General features: G+C 41.6%; 1 protein-coding gene across 3 annotated transcripts in view; it reads left to right on the plus strand.

Moving 5' to 3' along the window:
* Positions 1-20,136, plus strand: part of CAPN8 (calpain 8) — a 74,104-nt gene that overhangs the window by 19,921 nt on the left and 34,047 nt on the right. For all 3 annotated transcript variants that reach the window (XR_013758191.1, XM_079106687.1, XM_079106686.1), the window contains exons 3-4: positions 18,992-19,110; positions 19,619-19,752. Coding sequence is in view for 2 of the 3 variants with exons in the window: in XM_079106687.1 (XP_078962813.1) it covers positions 18,992-19,110; positions 19,619-19,752 (253 nt within the window). In the remaining variant the exon portion in view is untranslated. The remainder of the gene's footprint in view (positions 1-18,991; positions 19,111-19,618; positions 19,753-20,136) is intronic.

Here is a 20,136-nt window from a genome sequence, read left to right on the forward strand (position 1 = left end):
ATGTCACTTTCATCAACTTCATGAAATCCTGCAAATGTAGCAAAATGTTTGGAGTCACAATTAGTCTGTGCTGCTGTAACAAATCATCACAAATGGGGTAATATGTCAATCATAGAAAATGATTTCTCACAGTTCTGAAGGCTGTGAAGTCCAGGAGGAAGGTGCCAGCTAGTTTGCTTTGGTCTTTACCTTCAAGATGGCCCTTGTTGCTGCATCCTGTGGAGGGGATGAAGGCAGGAAGCAGAGGGCAAAAACAGATCAGACTGTCTCTGTCAAACCCTTTTATAAAGGCACCTCATCTCATCTGTGAGGGTGCTGCTCTAGTGGCTCAATCACCTCCGAATACTGTTGCATTGAGGATTAAATTTCAACATGAATTTTGGAGGGACACAGCATTTAAACCATGTCAGCCACTTTGTGACCAATTCGCATTGCATTTGCATGAGCAGCAGGAACGTTTGGTAGTTACAAGTTACTAGTGTTAGGTGGGCAAGGATGTTGGACTGCAAACTCATGAGTATTTTCATGTTGTGATAACTTTGCTTTTATCTGCCACTTCCTACTTGCATCTCCTGAATAATGAATATTTGGAGAAAGAATGTCTCTTATAATCCCAGAGGGAGAGGAGGCAATGGTGTTGGAGAGAAACGATGGGATTCTGGAGCTATTTAGGAATAAAATCAAAAGCATTTGGGGAGCAACTGAATATTGGTAGGGGAGAAGGAATCAGAGTGGCTCTCAGGCTTGAGCAACCAGGACACCAGTAGTGTGGATGTTGGAGGGGGAACCCTGGGGCAGAGAGTACGTGGTTGGGAGCAGGATAGCCAAGCTTAGGTGGCATATGGAAGGCGTCAGCATCTTCCTACTATCATTGTTGTTTTTATTGTCTTAAGGTAGTAGACAATAAATTCTTGCTGATCCACTTGTTTGTGTTCCCCTGTGTTTTGGGTTAATTGTGTATGGGGTGATAATAGCTAATTATGAGGAGATTTATTGAGGGCTTTCTCGATGGCAGGCACTAAGCTAAGCATTTTATACACATTATCTCATTTTTATCTTCATAACAACTTTAAGAAGTAGTAACTGTCTTATGTTATTGCAATTTAAGTAGGTGCTAGTATATGAGGCAGGTCAGAGGGTGAACCCAGTGTTAATGAGGGGTGGGGACAGGGTATGTTCAGAAGCAATTGGGAAGTGAGGATGAGGAGAGTCTGTGAAGCTGTGTGTGGGTGGAAGGGAGGAGGACCATTCCTGGAGTTTCTTGTTCCCCTTGCAGGGAGGTCTAGGGCGTAGCTTTCAGATGGTGATAATAACATTTACTTTGGCTTCTGAGTGGCCCTGCCGGGTATGGGAGAGGCAGCAGCTCATCATCTTGCTGGACTAGTCCTGGCTCTGATGCTGACTTTCTGACCTCAGGAGGTCACTTGAATGCTTGGGGCCTCAGCTTTACTCATGAGGCAAGTGGGTATTATGTATATGCTTTACCTGTGGAAAGCACAGGAAGGCAAGCTGCTTGAGCAATACAATAAAGGCAAGCTGCTTGTGGCTGATGTGATTTCAGGGAAACTCTGGGAGGGTGAAGGGCTCAACATAGAACATGTCTCCCCTCCCCAATCTTCCTTTTGTAGAACTCACCTTGTCCAGAAACCATTGGATTAATGTACTTAAATTCTACTTTAGCAGGATTTATTGTGTGTGGGCAACTTTCAGATGTGGTCCATTAACCTGAAGTATGTTTGCAGGCCTAAAGGTGGTGCAGAGAACTGGTGCTTTAACTGACTCAGCAGGTGGTGTTAACAGGGTAGCCGGCTCAGGGCAGGGCAGGACCCCAGCGCTCACATTTGCAATTGTGAATTGCTGCTCACAGAAGCCTTTCCTTTGGTTCAGTTTTTTGTGTTGGAGGAAGGGTAAAGAGACATGCACAGGCAGAGCCTGAGGTACTGGCAGAAGCCCTACCTGTGGTCCTAGGAGGAATTGAGGGTCCTTTTTGCCCTGAATGTGGGAGGTCAAGAAATTATCCATTATGAACAGAGAGATGGTTACTTTGGGGGGGACACTTTACTAAAGTCACTTAAGCACATCTCCAGTGAGCTCTGCTAGTCCCTGGATTTGGCACTGAGTACATGTCTGAGATCTAAAATTGCTTTCATCTTCCTTAGGAGCTCTGGCTAGGAAAGTGGCCAGCTAAATTGAGTCCAATTTTGTTTACAGCTTTGTCTAATTCAATAGTGTAAACAGACTCCAGAGTAACTCGGATCCTTTGGGATAACTGTCCAGTATCCCCCATCCCTCTGCCTTTCTCCTCTGCCTCCCAAGATGGCCCTGGGTGTGTGGGGAGCCACCCGCAGGACTGGCCTTGCCTGCCAAGGTGTGCTTGCCCTTGTTCCCATTCTGGGCTTCTGCCGGTGTTCCTCCTGTCAGCACACTGGGGGCCTCTTGTCTTTTTCCTGTTTTGAGGCCACAGGGGAACTGAGGGGGTTTCTGGAGAGCCAGATAGGCACCTCTGTCCTGCCATGGCTTTTCACCTTTTTTTAACCCTGTGGAAGCTGCCCAGGCCAGTGCAGGATTTCTCTCTGGAGTTGTTTTATCTGAGTCCCAGTTGAGGAAGGGGCCAAGAGATCTTCGGTCCTGTGCGCTCACCTCAACCCATTCAGGCACCTCCTCCCTGCTCTGAAGTTTAGAATCCTACTCTTCCTGCTCTTTCTAGTCTCACTTCTCTGAATGTTATTGGCAAATCTGGTGGGGGAAGAGAGAAGCTGGCTCACTTACCGGGGACATTAATCAAGATACTCAAGAGGTGCTCCAAAAATGCTAGGCCTACTCATATATATACTCGAGTCTATCTTTTATATCCCAATGTCCTCTCTACCTACCAGGAGACCATACACACACCCATGTGCTCCTTAATGACAGAGATGAATTCTGAGAAATCTGTCCATAGGCCAACATCACAGAGTGCACTTACACAAACCTAGGTGGTAGAGGTCAGTCTCTCCATGTGGCCTTTTGATGTCATGGAGTAATGCAGTAAACACAAGCTGTATGAGGCTGCTGCTGGCATAATGTGGGATGCTATTTCACAATAAATTTCACAATACATTGTTTTTATAAGTAGAAGTACCCTTTAATGATAAAAATTATAGTATAGCAAATACATAAACCAGTAATGATAACATTTGTTATCATTATCAAGTATAATGCCTGTCTCTATGTACTATATATAATTGTAAGTGCTATACTTCCATATGATTGGCATATGTAGGTGCGGAAGGTGTGTTTACACCCACAACACCATGAACATGTGAGTAATGTGTTATACTACAACATCATGGTAGCCGAGGTTGAGAAACCCTGTTCTAGCTGGATATGACTCGCAGCTTTATGCACCAAGAAAGTAGCTCCAGATTCTCAATCTGGTTCTAGTCATACACGGCAGCAGCACATGCAGCTTTATCTTTCCCTGATTGAGATATCCGCTACTAATACATGGGCTAAATTAAACTGCATAGGGCTAAATCATCAGACTTTCTTGTTGGTAGTCAAGGTATGAACTTTCAAATCACTGCTGACACATTTCATCTTGAAGTGAATTAGCCCAGTAAACATTTTGTGCTGTGGTCTATAAGAAGCATAAAGTCTGTCATCTGCCCCCAGCCAGCTTCCAGTCTAACCAGAGAGAAGGTAATTGTCAACAGGGTAAGAATAGCCAAAATTGTGTGTGCTGTAATGCAGCCAAAATGGCATGAATTAAATGCCGAAGGCTTGAAAAGGCGCGTTCACCCACAGGAGGGAGGGAAAGAGCTTTCTGTGATTGCTTAGCAGATCTAAATTAGTGCCCTGTGCATAAAAACACGTCGAGTAGTCTTATAAGGAAAAGCAGGCAAAGAATTCCTTAACTGTGATAAAATATTGAAGATGGATTAAGAAAAACACAAATGTTTATTTTAGCAGGGTCAAAATCTTTACATTATATTCAGATGTGCAATCAGTGAAGCATTCTTTATTTTTTCTCAACTGTTTTCAGCTTTCTGAGGGCCCCAATTTCCTTTGGTCATGAGTGAGAAGGAGACACAGAGCAGCCTGTTAAAGGCATTATACCTCCTCCTGTTTCAGGTTTTTGTCTCCTTTGGATGAGCAGTCCTCATTCAATTACTATTTTTATTTTTATTTTTGGTAATCTATATTGAATGTATTTCATCCTCCAAATCTACAGCATATACACAGGCATAAACTATCACAACCCAGCAAAGTTTGAAACCTCATTTTAAAACATTATTCTGTATAAATTCTCAGAAGACAAGTTATAGGACCACACAAATAAATGTCTGGCAGAAGGCTGAAAATGCCAATTATAAAACAAGCCTTTGACTTTTGAAGGCTAAAGTGGTCCTCCAGAGATTGTTGCGTTCCCTTAGGTATCTACTTTAGGGAAAGATACTATTAAGAGACACTTTCAGGGACTGGGGATGTAGCTTAGTGGTAGAGCACATGCTTAGCATGTGGAAGGCCCTGGGCTCAGTCCCTAGCACACACACACACAAAGACAGATTAACTTTCAAGTATAGACATAGATGTTTGATTTTATTGCATTTCTCTAAGTACTAGAGATGTTGAACACTTTTTCATATATTTACTAATCACCTATATGTCTTCCTCTATAAAGTGTCTGTCCAGTTCCTTGACCCATTTATTGATTGGGTTCTTTGTATTTTTGGTGTAAAGTTTTGTAAGTTCTTTATGAATTTTGGAGATAAGTGCTGTATCTTAAGTGTGTGTGGAAAAGATTTTCTCCCACTTTATAGGCTCTCTTTTCACATTATTGATTGTGTCCTTTGCTGAGAAAAAGCTTTTCAGTATGAGTCCATCCCATTTATTGAGCAATAGTAACAAAAACGGCATGATATTGGCACCAAAATAGACAGGCAGAACAATGGTACAGAATAGAAGACACAGAGACGAACCCACATAAATACAGTTACCTCATACTAGACAAAGGAGCCAAAAACATACAATGGAGAAAGATAGCCTTTTCCACAAATGGTGTTGGGAAAACTGGAAATCCATATGTAGTAAAATGAAATTAAACCTCTGTCTCTCACCCTGCACAAAACTCAACTCAAAATGGATCAAGGACTTGGGAATTAGAACAGAGACCCTGCACCAAATAGAAGACAAAGTAGGCCTGAATCTTCATCATGTTGGCTTAGAATTAGACTCCTTAACAAGACTCCCAAAGCATAAGAAATCAATTACTATTTTTGAGGGGTGTTGTAAGTGGAATTTTTATGTTTCTGACCCAAATTAATTTGTTAAATCCCAATCTCAGTGGATTTGGAGGTGGGGCTTTTGGGAGATGATTGGGACATTGTGAATGGGATTAGTCCTTATAAAAGGTGGAGAGTTACTACACCCCTCTACCATGTGAGGACAGAGTGAGAAGATGCCATCTATGAAGTAGCAAGTGGGTTCTCATGAGGAACCCTAATCTTGGACTTCCAGCTTCCCAAATTGTGAGATGTAAATTTCTGTTGTTAGAAGACATCCAGTGATATTTGGTTGTAGCAGCGCACATGGACTAAGACAGGTTGCTCACTTCTTAAAGAATTTTTTCTCCACTGCTTCCCCAAGATGGTGCCTCGATATAAGTTCTCCTGGCAATGGGGAGTGGCCAGCTAGTCTGTGTGAAGCCTGGATTTGTCCTCTGGGCCCTTGCTAACTGGTGTGATTTGATGTGGCTGGTGTATTGTATGACATTTTTCCTGGCTTGTCATGGTCCAGTGGACCTTCCCTGGCTGACCCACCCCTACTTGAGTGCTTATTATTATTATTTTTTTAGTATTCAAGTATTGTCTATTCTTCTAATTTAGATATTATAGAAAGTACCTTAAATTTATTCATAATGAGACTAAACGAAAAAATTCTATTTAATTCATACTATTTATAATATACGTAAGAAAGGTGAATGGCTTATTTTTGATTATATTTATGATTTGGTAAAACTGACAGGCACATACTTGATTAGATATAATTATATTTCACAATTATGCTTTCACACTGGAAATCTTAGCTCAACCAGTTCATTTGTTGATATTGCTAAATAAGACATAAAACTCAACTCAAATAAAAATTTAAAAGAAAATTCAAATTTAAAAATAAACAAATTGAACAAAGCATTTAATAAAATAAATACTTTAAAAAAATCTTAAAATATAATATTTAGTTAGGATCTTATTGTTTGCCAAAGGCAGTTTTATAAGCATACAGATTACCCTTTTCTGATTTAGATATTAGTGGTAATACTATACAGTATAAGAAAGTCAGTTTTTAAAATTGGCAACTTTTACTGTATCATAAATATTTCTGATAATGAATAGTGATTTCATATCATATCACATATATTATTAGAAAATGTCCAATAAAATTTGAACCAAGGAACAAATGAAATTCTGAATGGTTTGAGTCAGAATAAAAGGAAATAGAGTTGATAATTCCATCAGTTTTTTTTTAAGTTTTTTTTTATTGTAAACAAATGGGATACATGTTGTTTCTCTGTTTGTACATGGAGTAAAGGCATACCATTTGTGTAATCATAAATTTACATAGGGTAATGTTGTTTGATTCATTCTGTTATTTTTTCCCTTCCCCCCACCCCTCCCACCCCTCTTTTCCCTCTATACAGACCTTCCTTCCTCCATTCTTGTCCCCCTCCCTAACCCTAACCCTAACCTTAACCCTAAACCTAACACTAACCCCTCCCACCCCCCCATAATATGTCATCATCTGCTTATCAGAGAGATCATTTGTCCTTTGGTTTTCTGAGATTGGCTTATCTCACTTATCATGATATTCTCCAATTTCATCCATTTGCCTGCAAATGCCATAATTTTATCATTCTTTATGGCTGAGTAATATTCCATTGTATATATATATACCACAGTTTCTTTATCCATTCATCAATTGAAGGACATCTAGGTTGGTTCCACAATCTGGCTATTGTGAATTGAGCAGCTATGAACATTGATGTGGCTGTATCTCTGTAGTATGCTGATTTTAAGTCCTTTGGGTATAGGCCAAGGAGTGGGATAGCTGGGTCAAATGGTGGTTCCATTCCAAGCTTTCTGAGGAATCTCCATACTGCTTTCCAGAGTGGCTGCACTAATTTGCAGCCCCACCAGCAATGTATGAGTGTACCTTTTTCCCCACATCCTCGACAACACCTATTGTTGCTTATGTTCTTGATAATCTCCATTCTAATTGGGGTGAGATGAAATCTTAGGGTAGTTTTGATTTGCATTTCTCTTATTACTAGAGATGTTGAACATTTTTTCATATATCTGTTGATTGCTTGTACATCTTCTTCTGTGAAGTGTCTGTTCATTTCCTTAGCCCATTTGTTGATTGGATTATTTGTATTCTTGGTGTAGAGTTTTTTGAGTTCTTTATAGATTCGGGATATTAGCACTCTATCTGAAGTATGAGTGGCAAAGATATTCTCCCACTCTGTAGGCTCTCTCTTCACATTACTGATAGTTTCCTTTGCTGAGAGAAAGCTTTTTAGTTTGAATCTATCCCAGTTGTTGATTCTTGCTTTTATTTCTTGGGCTATGGGAGTCCTGTTAAGGAAGTCTGCTCCTAAGCCAACAAGTTGAAGGTTTGGACCTACTTTTTCTTCTATAAGATGCAGGGTCTCTGGTCTGATTCCGAGGTGCTTGATCCATTGTAACTTGAGTTTTGTGCAGGGTGAGAGATAGGGGTTTAATTTCATTCTGTTGCATATGGTTTTCCAGTTTTCCCAGCACCATTTGTTGAAGAGGCTATCTTTTCTCCATTGCATATTTTTGGCCCCTTTGTCTAGTATGAGAAAATTGTATTTATTTGGGTTTGTGTCCGTGTCCTCTATTCTGTACCATTGATCTACCTGTCTATTTTGGTACCAATACCATGCCGTTTTTGTTACTATTGCTTTGTAATAGAGTTGAAGATCTGGTATTGCGATACCCCCTGCATTGTTCTTTCTACTGAGAATTGCTTTAGCTATTCTGGGTTTCTTATTCTTCCAGATGAATTTCATAATTGCTTGCTCTATTTCTGTAAGGTACATCATTGGGATTTTAATTTGAATTGCATTGAATCTATATAGCACTTTTGGTAGTATGGCCATTTTGACAATATTAATTCTTCCTATCCATGAACATGGGAGATCTTTCCATCTTCTAAGGTTTTCTTTAATTTCTTTCTTTAGTGTTCTGTAGTTCTCATTGTAAAGGTCTTTCACCTCTTTTGTGAGATTGATTCCCAAGTATTTTATTTTTTTTTTATGCTATTGTGAATGGGGTAGTTTTCCTAATTTCTCTTTCTGAAGATTCATCACTTACGTATAGAAATGCATTGGATTTATGATCATTGATTTTGTAACCTGCTACTTTACTGAATTCACTCATGAGTTCTAAGAGTTTTCTGGTGGACTTTCCAGGTTCCTCTAAATATATAATCATGTCATCAGCGAACAGGGATAGTTTGAGTTCTTCTTTTCCAATTCGTATTCCTTTAATTTCTTTGGTTTGTCTAATTGCTCTGGCTAGAGTCTCAAGAACAATGTTGAATAGAAGTGGTGAAAGAGGGCATCCCTGCCTTGTTCCAGTTTTTAGGGGGAATGCTTTCAGTTTTTCACCATTTAGAATGATATTAGCCATGGGCTTAGCATAGATGGCCTTCACAATGTTAAGGAATGATCCCACTACCCCAATTTTTTCTAGTGTTTTGAGCATGAAGGGATGCTGTATTTTATCGAATGCTTTTTCTGCATCTATTGAAATAATCAGGTGATTCTTAACTTTTAGTCTGTTGATATGGTGAATGACATTTATTGATTTCCGGATGTTGAACCAACCTTGCATCCCTGGGATAAAACCCACTTGATTGTGGCGCACTATCTTTTTAATATATTTTTGTATGCGATTTGCTAAAATTTTGTTGAGAATTTTTGCGTCAATGTTCATTAAGGATATTGGTCTGAAAGTTTCTTTCCTCGATGTGTCTCTGTCTGGTTCAGGTATCAGGGTGATATTGGCTTCATAGAATGAGTTTGGGAGGGTTCCCTCCTCTTCTATTTCATGGAATACTTTGAGGAGTATTGGAATGAGCTCTTCTTTAAAGGTTTTGTAGAACTCGGCTGAGAACCCATCTGGTCCCGGACTTTTGTTTGTTGGTAGGCTTTTGATGACCTCTTCTATTTCATTGCTTGAAATTGATTTATTTAAGTTGTATATGTTCTCCTGGTTCAGTTTAGGTAATTCATATGTCTCTAGAAACTTGTTGATATCTTCGAGGTTTTCTGTTTTGTGGAGTATAGATTTTCAAAATAGCTTCTAATTATGTTTTGTATTTCACTCGTGTCTGTAGAGATATTTCCTTGTTCATTCCAAATTTTAGTAATTTTAGTTTTCTCTTTCTTTCTCTTTGTTAGTGTGGCTACGGGTTTATCAATTTTTTTTTAGTTTTTAAACGAACCAACTATTTATTTTGTTAATTTTTCTGATTGTTTCTTTTGTTTCAATTTCGTTGATTTCAGCTCTGATTTTAACTATTTCCTGTCTTCTACTACTTTTGGTTTGGTCTGCTCTTCTTTTTCTAGGGCTTTGAGCTGTAGTGTTGAGTCATTTATTTGTTGATTTTTTTCTCCTTTTGTTGAATGTGCTCCATGAAATAAATCTTTCTCTAAGTACTGCTTTCATAGTGTCCCAGAGATTTTGATATGATGTGTCTTTGTTCTCGTTTACTTCAAGAATTTTTTTACTTCCCTCCTTTTGTCTTCTGTTATCCATTCATCATATAATAGTGTATTATTTAATCTCCAGGTATTGGAGAAGTTTCTGGTTTTTATTCTGTCATTTATTTCTAATTTCAATCCATTATGATCTGATAGAATACAAGGTAGTATCTCTATCTTCTTGTATTTGCTAATAGTAGCTTTGTGGCATAAAATACAGTCTATTTTAGAGAAGGATCCATGTGCTTCTGAGAAGAAAGTGTATTCATTCTTTGTTGGATGGTATATTCTGTATATGTCCGTTAAGTCTAAATTGTTGATTGTGTTATTGAGATCTATGGTTTCTTTATTCAATTTTTGTTTTGAATATCTATCCAATGGTGAGAGAGGTGTGTTAAAATCACCTAGTATTATTGTGTTGTGGTCTATTTGATTTCTGGAATTGAGAAGGATTTGTTTGACGTACATGGATGAGCCACTGTTTGGGGAATAGATATTTATGATTGTTATATCTTGCTGGTTTATGCTTCCCTTAAGCAGTATGAAATGTCCTTCTTTATCCCTTCTGACTAGTTTTGGCTTGAAGTCCACATTATCTGAAACGAGGATGGATGCTCCAGTTTTTTTGCTGTGTCCGTGTATGTTTTTTCCTATCCTTTCACCTTTAGTCTATGGGTATCTCTTTCGATGAGATGAGTCTCCTGCAGGCAGCATATTGTTGGATTTTTCTTTTTAATCCAATCTGCCAGTCTGTGTCTTTTGATTGATGAGTTCAGGCCATTAACATTCAAGGTTATTATTGTGATATGATTTGTATTCCCAGTCATTTGACTCATTTTTGTTTTTTGACATGATTTGTTTTCTCCTTTATTTGGCTATTCCTTTAGGCTTGTTCCTTCCGTTGCTGATTTGCATCATTGTTTTTCATCTCTTCCTTATGGAATATTTTGCTGAGAATGTTCTGTAATGCCGGCTTTCTTTTTGTAAATTCTTTTAGCTTTTGTTTATCATGGAAGGATTTTATTTCATTGTCAAATCTGAAAGTAAGTTTTGCTGGGTATAAGATTGGTAAATGTTGTTCCAGGCCCTTCTAACTTTTAGGGTCTGGATTGAAAAATCTGCTGATATTCTTATTGGTTTCCCCCTGAATGTAATTTGATTCTTTTCTCTTGCGGCCTTTAAAATTCTGTCTTTATTTTCTATGTTAGGTATTTTCATAATAATGTGGCTTGGTGTGGGTCTGTTGTAATTTTGTATATTTGGAGTTCTATAAGCCTCTTGTACCTGGTTTTCCATTTCATTCTTCAGATTTGGGAAATTTTATGATATTATTTCATTGAATAGATTGTTCATTCCTTTGGTTTATTTCTCTATGCCTTCCTCAATCCCAATAATTCTTAAATTTGGCCTTTTCATGATATCCCATAATTCTTGTAGATTCTGTTCATGATTTCTTACCATCTTCTCTGTTTTGTCAACTTTGTTTTCAAGATTAAATATTTTGTCTTCAATGTCTGAAGTTCTGTCTTCTAGGTGTTCTATCCTATTGGTTATGCTTTCTATGGAGTTTTTAACTTGGTTTATTGTTTCCTTCATTTCAGGGATTTCTGTTTTTTTTTTTTTTCAGTATCTCTAACTCTTTAATGAAATGATCTTTTGCTCCCTGTATTTGCTCTTTTAACTGTTGATTGGTGCGATCATTTAATGCCTGCATTTGCTCTTTCATCTCCTCGTTTGCTTCCCTGATTGTTTTAATTATGTGCATCCTGAACTCCCTTTCTGACATTTCTTCTGCTGTGCCGTCATTGGGTTTTATTGATACAGTATCTATGTTTGTTTGGGACATTTTCTTCCCTTGTTTTCTCATATTGGTCAGATATCAGTGGGACTCTGAGATATTACAGATTTCCTCTATTGGCTTATAGTGTCCCTGTAGATTCAGTATATCACCTCCAAGCCTTCAGTAGCCTGAAGTCTTAGAAGAACTGATAATGCAGTGCTTCTGAAGAAAGCTGCCCCTAGCCCACTACTGGGTCCAGGGCTGGGGGCTGGTTCTGCATGGAAAACCTCTCACTGGGCGAGCCTGCTCCTAGAAGCTGGCTATAGATGGGCCTTCCCCTGCCTGAGGGAGCCAGGCAGCTTGGGGAAAGCCTCTCCCTATCCTGCCTTGGTCTCAGAAGCTGCCTGCGTGGTGGGGCCCGTCGCTGGATTCAGGACTTGGGGTTGGCTATGTGCAGAAAAGCACTCACTGGGCAGGCCTGCTCCTAGAAGCTGGCTGTGGATCACGCCTGCCATGGGAGAGAGCAGGGCTGCTTGGGGAAGACTCTCGCTGCCCTGCCCTGGTCAGAGAAGCTGCCCCTGTCCGGGCCTGCCGCCCGGGCCGAGCTTCACCCGGAGGGAGAGACTCACCCCGCGGCTCTATGTTGGTCCAAGTCTCTCAATACCTCCCCTTCTTGAATCCTGAGTTCTGGAGTAACGGGAGATGCAGTCATCCTCTAGTCTGCCATCTTGGATCTCTTGAGTGCTTATTAGCGCTGCCGATGGGACACATCACACCCTCTGTTCAGTGCCTGACTCATGGAGTCTACCTCACACCCCCTGCAAAAGGATTAATCCACCCTTTTCTTCCTTGCTCTCTGCTCAGTCATCAGATGATGGCTATCATCTGATGACTGAGGCAGACTTGAAGTGCTCTTTTAAATCTTCTTTCACCTTCTCTCTGCCTCATTCCTTCACATCACCATTTTTGTTCTGCTCCTAGATTCCCTTGTGGGAAGCAGGGCACAAATGCCCCCCTATGCTTGAGCTTCCTGTTGAAACCATTTGGAGTTTCCACTGTAGTCATTATTCACCCTCAAGGTAAGGGAGGGACTGCTGCAGAGGTTCCAATGCTTTTCTTTCTTTCCTTTCCTTTTTCTCTTCTTCTACCTGTGGCCCAGAAGCAATTCTACTTCTTTGTCATCCTTAAAGAGGAGAAGGACAGAAAGACACCATGTCTGTGGAATGCTGCTTTAGTTCCCAGAAACCTGGCTGAATCAAGAAAACAAGGAGAGCAGTTGTGGGCAAGGAATCCCAGATAAGCTGGAATGCCCAGCTTTCTTTCATGCATGCTGGGAATTAGGCAAGCTAGTATTATCTGTGGAGAGTTGCTTTCTTGCATGCACACCAGGATGCTCTCTACAAGGGGACAAATCAAGCTAAGCGGATGCTACTTCCATAACCTAACCTATAAAACCCCCTCCCTGGTGTGAGTGGTGAAGATGAGTGCTGCCCCTGGACAAAGCATGGAGAGGGACAGGAGGTGCTGCTTTCTGTGAGGTGCCAGAGGCACTGCCCTGTCCCTGTCCTGCCCGTTACCTTTGGACCTCCCCCACCACTACAATTAGCATTTCTCAGTAAACCCTGTATCTCATATCCCATCTCCAAGTGTCTTCTTTGGCCTCTAGGCAACCTATCTCACTGCTCTAGCCCAACTGGGTGGCAGATGGTAGAACTTCCTTTGGTGTTCAGGAAATTTCCTTATGCTATTGCTACCCACAATTTATAATATCACTGTATGTTCAAATCTTTGAGCTTTGGTTTATTTACTTATTTGTTTATTTTTTTGAGATGAAGTCTCTCTTTGTTGCTTAGGCTGGTTTCCAACTCCTAGGCTGAAGTGATCTTCCTGCCTCAGCCTCCTCAGTAGTTGTGACTACAGGCATGTGCTACTGTGCCTGACTTCAAGTTTTGATTTAATGTGTAATGGGAATTTTTGAATTAAGATATTTCTTTTTTAAAAAGTAAATCCTCATTCAGAATTATTGTCTCTTGATGAGTGTAAAGCTTTTTTCCATAGGGGAGAGTAACACCTTCATTGTTGTGGATGGGGTCTGTCTGCTACTTACCAGAAGTCCTGAAGCCCTCTGCTACAAGGTATGAGGAGATCTAGGGGATTATTATTTGAGTGGAATAAAAAATTATTAAAAATTTAATTAATATTAAACTCATTATACATGTAAGCTGAGTAAGCAGTTGAAATAACAAGGTTCAGATGATTCTCAGAACTTCCTGTGCGGTCAGCGACCCAGAAAACCTCACTCTGACTCTCTTGTTGGCCTAAATCCTGCTCAGTTAATGAGTCTGTGAGTGGCCCAAATTTGACACCATGATTATCTTACTGAGGAGAAGATGATAACAATAATTTATTTTTTAGTCAGTTAGCACCTAAAGGTTTATTTCTTACCTTGGTTTGCTTTGGGTTCTTGAACTCTCCAAGGCAACTGTCTTCTAAGCAGCGTCTCGGGTACCCAGGCAGCCTGCACCTAGAAGCTATGCATGCCACCTAGTACAGACACCTTCCAGGTCATAGCCACAGGGAACAAGAGGGCTGGAGGGTTGGGTGCTGGCTTGTAAATGCTTTGCCTCAGGAGTGAAACTCTTTCTTCATAGTGCATAAGACCAGAACTAGTCACATCATTCTGCAAAGGAGCTGGGACATATGAGGAGCACTGAGATACCTGGTGAAGAGTAAAAGTCTCTGTTGTAGTCACTAATGTTCTTGCACTGCGAAATCCAATGGTCAGTTCCCAGTCTTCATCTTCTTGGATCTATGTGTAAAACCTGATCCAGATGATAAATCTGTTCTACTTGATACACTCATTACTTGGTTTCCATGGCCCTACATTGAACTAGGTCTGCCTCCTATGCCAGTGATTTCTTCTTTGTCTTCTTTACTGTGGGAGCTGTAATTCTATAATTTAATGAGAACCTATTGGTCTCATTTGATGGCACAGTACACCTCACAGGAGGAATTATTATTACTCTTATTATATAGATGATGAATTAAGATTCAGAGAGGCAGCATATCTTCCCTGAGTCCACACAGTTTGTAAATAACAGAGAGATTAGGTAAATAACTCTATCTTGTCTTGTTTTTCCTCTAATGGGATTATATCCCTTCGCTGTAGTGAATGTGAAAAGACTCTAGAAGTCTCTTTTTTCTCTTGCCCTTTTGAAAAAGTGCCTTTAAATCTTGGGAAGTACTTATTATCTCTAGTTATTTTCTCCATGAAACCCAGAGCTGTCTACACCGGCTTCCCTCTCTGTTGACTCTCTTTCACTAAGTCTCTTTTGACAAATGTCACATCTGGGTGGCTTTCCTATTTTCATTTTGAGAATTTACCATGCAACACAAAGTTCTTCCTAACCAATGACCAGAGCAGAGTCAACTGGAGCACTCTGGGTCCTGCTCATGGATGTGTTCGACTGGTAACTCTGTGTCCTCTGGTACCTGCCCCTGTGACTCTGATGGAATTCACTCCTTTCCTAAAGCTGCTCCTGGCAGCTGCTCCTTTTTCCAAACCTCTGCAACTGAAGTTTGCTTCGGTGGGCCCATAGTGCTGAGAAAGGTCCTCCCTGATGTGCCTTCTAGGGAATTTCTATTTCTGTCTAAGCCGCTCCTGCCCACCAAGTGCCAGGAGCCGCTAGCTCACTGTCTGTGTTGGGTAAAAGACAGAACAGCCTCTCCTGCTCCATCTCATTCATTAGTCCAACCCAGGGAGGTGACAGGAATCACAGATGCCCCAATCCAAACTCCTCTTTCTATTCTCCTTTACACTATATGTGCCTTTCCATTGGGCCCCAGGTACACCCGTATAGGCTCAGAATTGCTTTCTAACTGCTGTGGTTGGGTATGGTTTGTTCCCACCAAGACCCCTGTTGAAATTTAATTCCCATTGTAATAGTGTTGGGTAGTGGGGCAGAGGTCATTAAGAAGGAAGGATTAATTCCTTTCTCTTGAGAATGAGTTAGCTGTCTCAGAAGTTTGGCTTTCTTTTCTCTCCTCTGTGCTCACTGCCCTTCTGATTTCTGCCAGGGGTTGGAGCAGCTTGAGATACTGGCATCTGAACTTCCCAGCCTTCAGAATCATGAGCTAAATAAACTTATTTCCTTTGTAAACTACTCTGTCTCAGGTATTCTGTTACAGCAACAGCAAAACAACTAAGGCTTCTATGTCCCTCAGATGAGCATCCTGTCTGTATTGCAAAGCACATACATGTTTTGGGGGTTGAGAGACCCCTGAGATTTCCTTAGGCAGCCTTCTTCTCTGCTTCAGCTGTTTGAGGTTCATATGCAAATGTTTATGTTCTGTAGCTCTGTATCCTGCAACCCCTCTTTGGAGAGCAGATGCAGGTGTTCCAGCCAGATCTTCCAGTAAACCCAGAACATATTCAACACAGTGCATGGAACAATGTGTGTATTTCAACTGCTGCTATTCTCAGAATTTTAAAAAGAACTTTAAAAGGAATTTTTCCTTGGAACCCGTGTATTGGGCACACCAAATCACTTCATAGTCATTTGCATCCTATCAGTTTGGAAAATGTTGGCAACAAGCAGCACACAACCCAACTGTGAGTGGCTTAAACAAATGGAGGGCTAATTTTTCTTTGATAACAAGGTGTCTGGATGTGTTTAGCCCAGGGCTAACATAGCTCATGTCCTTGGAAACCTGGCTCAGACTGTGCTTCTGCTCTAGTCTACCAAGTGTGTTGACTTGTAGCCTTGAGACTGCGAGATGGCCTTGTGATGTCCAGGCCTATGGTGGACTTTCTAGGTGGGAGGAAAGGGTAAGGGTATTGGACAAAGATGACTTGGTCACCTAGTCTGTCCCACTTCATCAGAAAATTAGATGTTTTCCTTGAATTCAGACATCTTCTTAAAGCTCACAAGTGAGACCTCTACCCCAAGGCTGTTTCCCCCTGGAGAAGAGCAATAGAGTAATAGAGTAAGTGTCTCTCATCCCAAGAGGACCCTTTGAAGGGGAACACATTCATCTGGACATGCTCCTTAGTGAAAGCATCTTGTCCTGACAATCCACGCACACATTACATGGCAACTGGCAGAGATCCAAAGGTCTCCATGCCCACAGCATCTCCTCAGGGCCTCTGTGTTTGCGGCAACAGCCAGCTGGAGTCTGTGAAATGTCAGGAGTGAGGTAGATGAAGAGAAAATTAACCTCTCCCCCGGCTGGGCATCTTTGTTTGATGTCAGCCCCCGAGGGACATTTCGTAGCTGTGCCTTGAATCATGAAGCCTTGGGAGTGCTCCGGATGGGCTGTTGGAAGCGGCTCAGACTGGGAGAGGCAAGTTGCTTTTTAATGAGGTACTGCCCTGCTCAAGGCTTCTGTGGTGAGAAGCAACAGAAACCATGGTTGTTATCCATACCAACTCCACCTCTAGTCTCACCTTGAAGTCCTGGTGCCATCAGGTAAAGCAGAACTTGGAGAAGAGGCAGGCAGGAAGCAGGTTGCTTCGTGTGTGTGTGTGTGTGTGTGTGTGTGTGTGTGTGTCAGAGAGAGAGAGAGAGAGAGAGAGAGAGAGAGAGAGAGAGAGGAGAAGGAGGAGGGAAATTGATTGAGGATATGAGACTGATTGGGGAAATGAATTAGTTTAGGACCAAATCATGAACCTCTTTGTTGAAAAAGATAAAGGAAGAAAGAAAAAGAGGCTTTCTGGGATGACCTGGTGATGGAGATTTTGCTGGTGATGATGGATCCTGGATCACAGTTTGCTAACTACTTGCATAGACAACCCGCATCTGAGGAAACAAAAACAAACACAAAACCAGTTCTGTCCTCATCTGGAACGTGCATGCAACTTCGGTCACAGGGTAAAAGAATATGACTTTTAAAATGTTGAAGGGCCTTCCATCTGAAGACACAGAAAAGGTTCAGACTTTTTCCATAGGAAGTCGAAGGCTGGGATACATGGCTGGATTTTCAAGCCATAGGAGTCAAATGAATAAGAGAAAGAGGGACTCATTCACCAAACCCCAGACTCCTAGGGCTAGGGATCTGCAGCAAAGCTGGAAAGAGAGAGCATTGGGCCAGTAAGATGAAATATTCATTCATGTGATGAGAAGTTCACTTAAGGACGTTGAGAACTCAGAGGCTGGTGTGCAATAAGCATATTCACGGGCGGGAGCAAAGTTACCTCACTGCCAAGATGATAGGTCCCCCAGAGGATGCTAAGGTACTAGCAATCAGCATCTGGCACCTGTGCTTAATTGTTTGAAATTGACACTAAGGGACATTTACACTTTCCTAGGAAGTGCCACCTACATCGGCCTGGGAGGTCCTGACTTGTCCAGAAAGGGATTTTCTGTTTGCTTGAGTTTACTTAAATATTCAAAGTGAACAATAGCAAGTTCCAGAATTTTTACTTCTCTTGACATATTTTTTCTGCCTCAGATTATGATGATTTAATGCTAATCGATATCTCAAGGGTGTTAAAAGCAACCATCAAAGCTCTCCTGGTGAACTCTGAAACAAAAGGGCCATGCTTTAGACAGACCCCACAGGGCCATGCCTGTTACCCAAGGCCACAAGAGGCAAGGATCTCTCTCTCTCTCTCTCTCTCTCTCTCTCTCTCTCTCCCCCTCCCTCCCCATTTTCCTCTCTCACTCACATACACACATTATGGGCTAGATACATAGTTTCAGTGTTTCCCTCAACCAAATTTGTCAGAGTTGCCAATAGGGACCAAATTTTTGTTCTCCTTTTTCTTTCTTTCCATTTCCCACTGCACTGGTTGGGTGCCTAGGAGATGTGAAATAGTCAGCATGTATGGGAGATGGGTGGTGATAGGAAGGAGCAGAGAATTTCCACTTCTGTGTAGACAGCTTCCAGTGAGGCCCCAAGGAAGCGATTGCCGCATGTGAGTCTTATGTGAGAAGAAAAGAATCTGACTTCCTGGCTTAGAAGGGAGTAGTGTGATATCACTGGTTTGAGTGTGTGAGTCCCCCACAAATTCATATGCTGGAAACTAAGACCTAATGTGATAGTTTTAAGAGGTGGAGCCATAGGGGGTCATTAAGTCAAAAGGGCTCCACAGGTCATGAAAGGGATTAGTGCCCTTATAACAGGGCTTGAAAGAACTGGATGGGCCCCTTTTCTCTTCCATTTTTCTGCCATGTAAGGACTCAGTGACAAGGTGCCATCTTGGAAGTAGAGAGCAGCCCTTACCAGACACTGAATCTGATGGTGCTTTGATCATGAGCTTCCAAGCTTCCAGCACTAGAAGAACTAAATTTTTGTTCTTTATAAATGACCCAGTCTCAGGTATTTTGTTATAGCAGCAGGAACAAACTAAGACAGACTTGGACTCTGGGACAGTGAGCATCAGAGAAAGTGGAGACCCTATCAACCTGGCCTGACCAGTCTGTATCCTTCATGTTGTGCAGGTGATTGCTGGTTGCTGGCAGCCATTGCCTCCCTCACCTTGAATGAAAAACTGCTTTACCGGGTGGTTCCCAGGGATCAGAACTTCCAGAAAAACTATGCAGGCATCTTTCATTTTCAGGTATTGTGCTTTGCTCATGGCCTTTGTCACTACTTTCTATATTCTTAAATTCTACCCCAGATCGACTGAATCAGAAACTTTGGGGGTGGGGGGCCCAGTAACCTATGCTTAACAGTCCCTCCCAGTGATTCCAATGCAAGTATACCTAAGCTTGAGAACCATTTATTTAATGCCTCTATCTAATCAACCATGCTTCTATCTCCTTCCATCTCCCCCAGGCCATGTGGCCTTGAGGAAGGCACTTTGGTCTGAGGATCCTGAAAGGAGTGTATGAGTCACCCACTGTCCCCACTGGGTGATGCTGGGAAAGTTCTCCTATCCACAAACTCAAGAGGCTGGGTTAGATATTTCCTGGTTCATCTGACATAGATCCTGCTTATAAGGAGCTTGGGGTTCCCAAAAAGTCCCAGACTTGATCTCTGGTAGCACAGAGTTCCCATCTGTGGGTCACTGAAGGGACTCCCTCCCTTTAGTCCTATGAATAGCCACTGTGCTTTCCCACTCCCAGTTCTGGCAGTATGGAGAGTGGGTTGAGGTGGTCATTGACGACAGGCTGCCCACCAAGAACGGGCAGCTGCTCTTCCTACACTCTGAAGACGGCAACGAATTCTGGAGTGCACTTCTGGAGAAGGCCTATGCCAAGTAAGTGGGGCAGTTAGGAGCTGGGAGACTCCAGAGCTTCTCTGAAGGCTCTCACCTGTCCTTTCCCACACTTGTCTCCCTACCCCAAAATCAGGATGTCATGGCCAAGTCTCTCCCAGCACTTGGATCTCCAAGGGCCAGAGGAGCATCCCTCAGGAATGAAGAGAAATGGAAATTTGATCAGGGAGTTTAAAACCTCATCTCTGTCCCACAATGTGTGGATGATGGACACACTGCCTTGCCTCTCTAGATCTTAGCTTTTTTCTCTTTAAAACTCCAAGATAAATTTTAGGGCATTGTGAGTTTTGTAAAAAAAATTATTTATTTATATGTGGTGCTGAGAATCGAATCCTGTGCCTCACACCTGCTAGGCAAACCCTCTAC

Source organism: Sciurus vulgaris (genome assembly GCF_902686455.1).
Source record: "Sciurus vulgaris genome assembly, chromosome: 12".
NCBI lineage: Eukaryota > Metazoa > Chordata > Mammalia > Rodentia > Sciuridae > Sciurus > Sciurus vulgaris.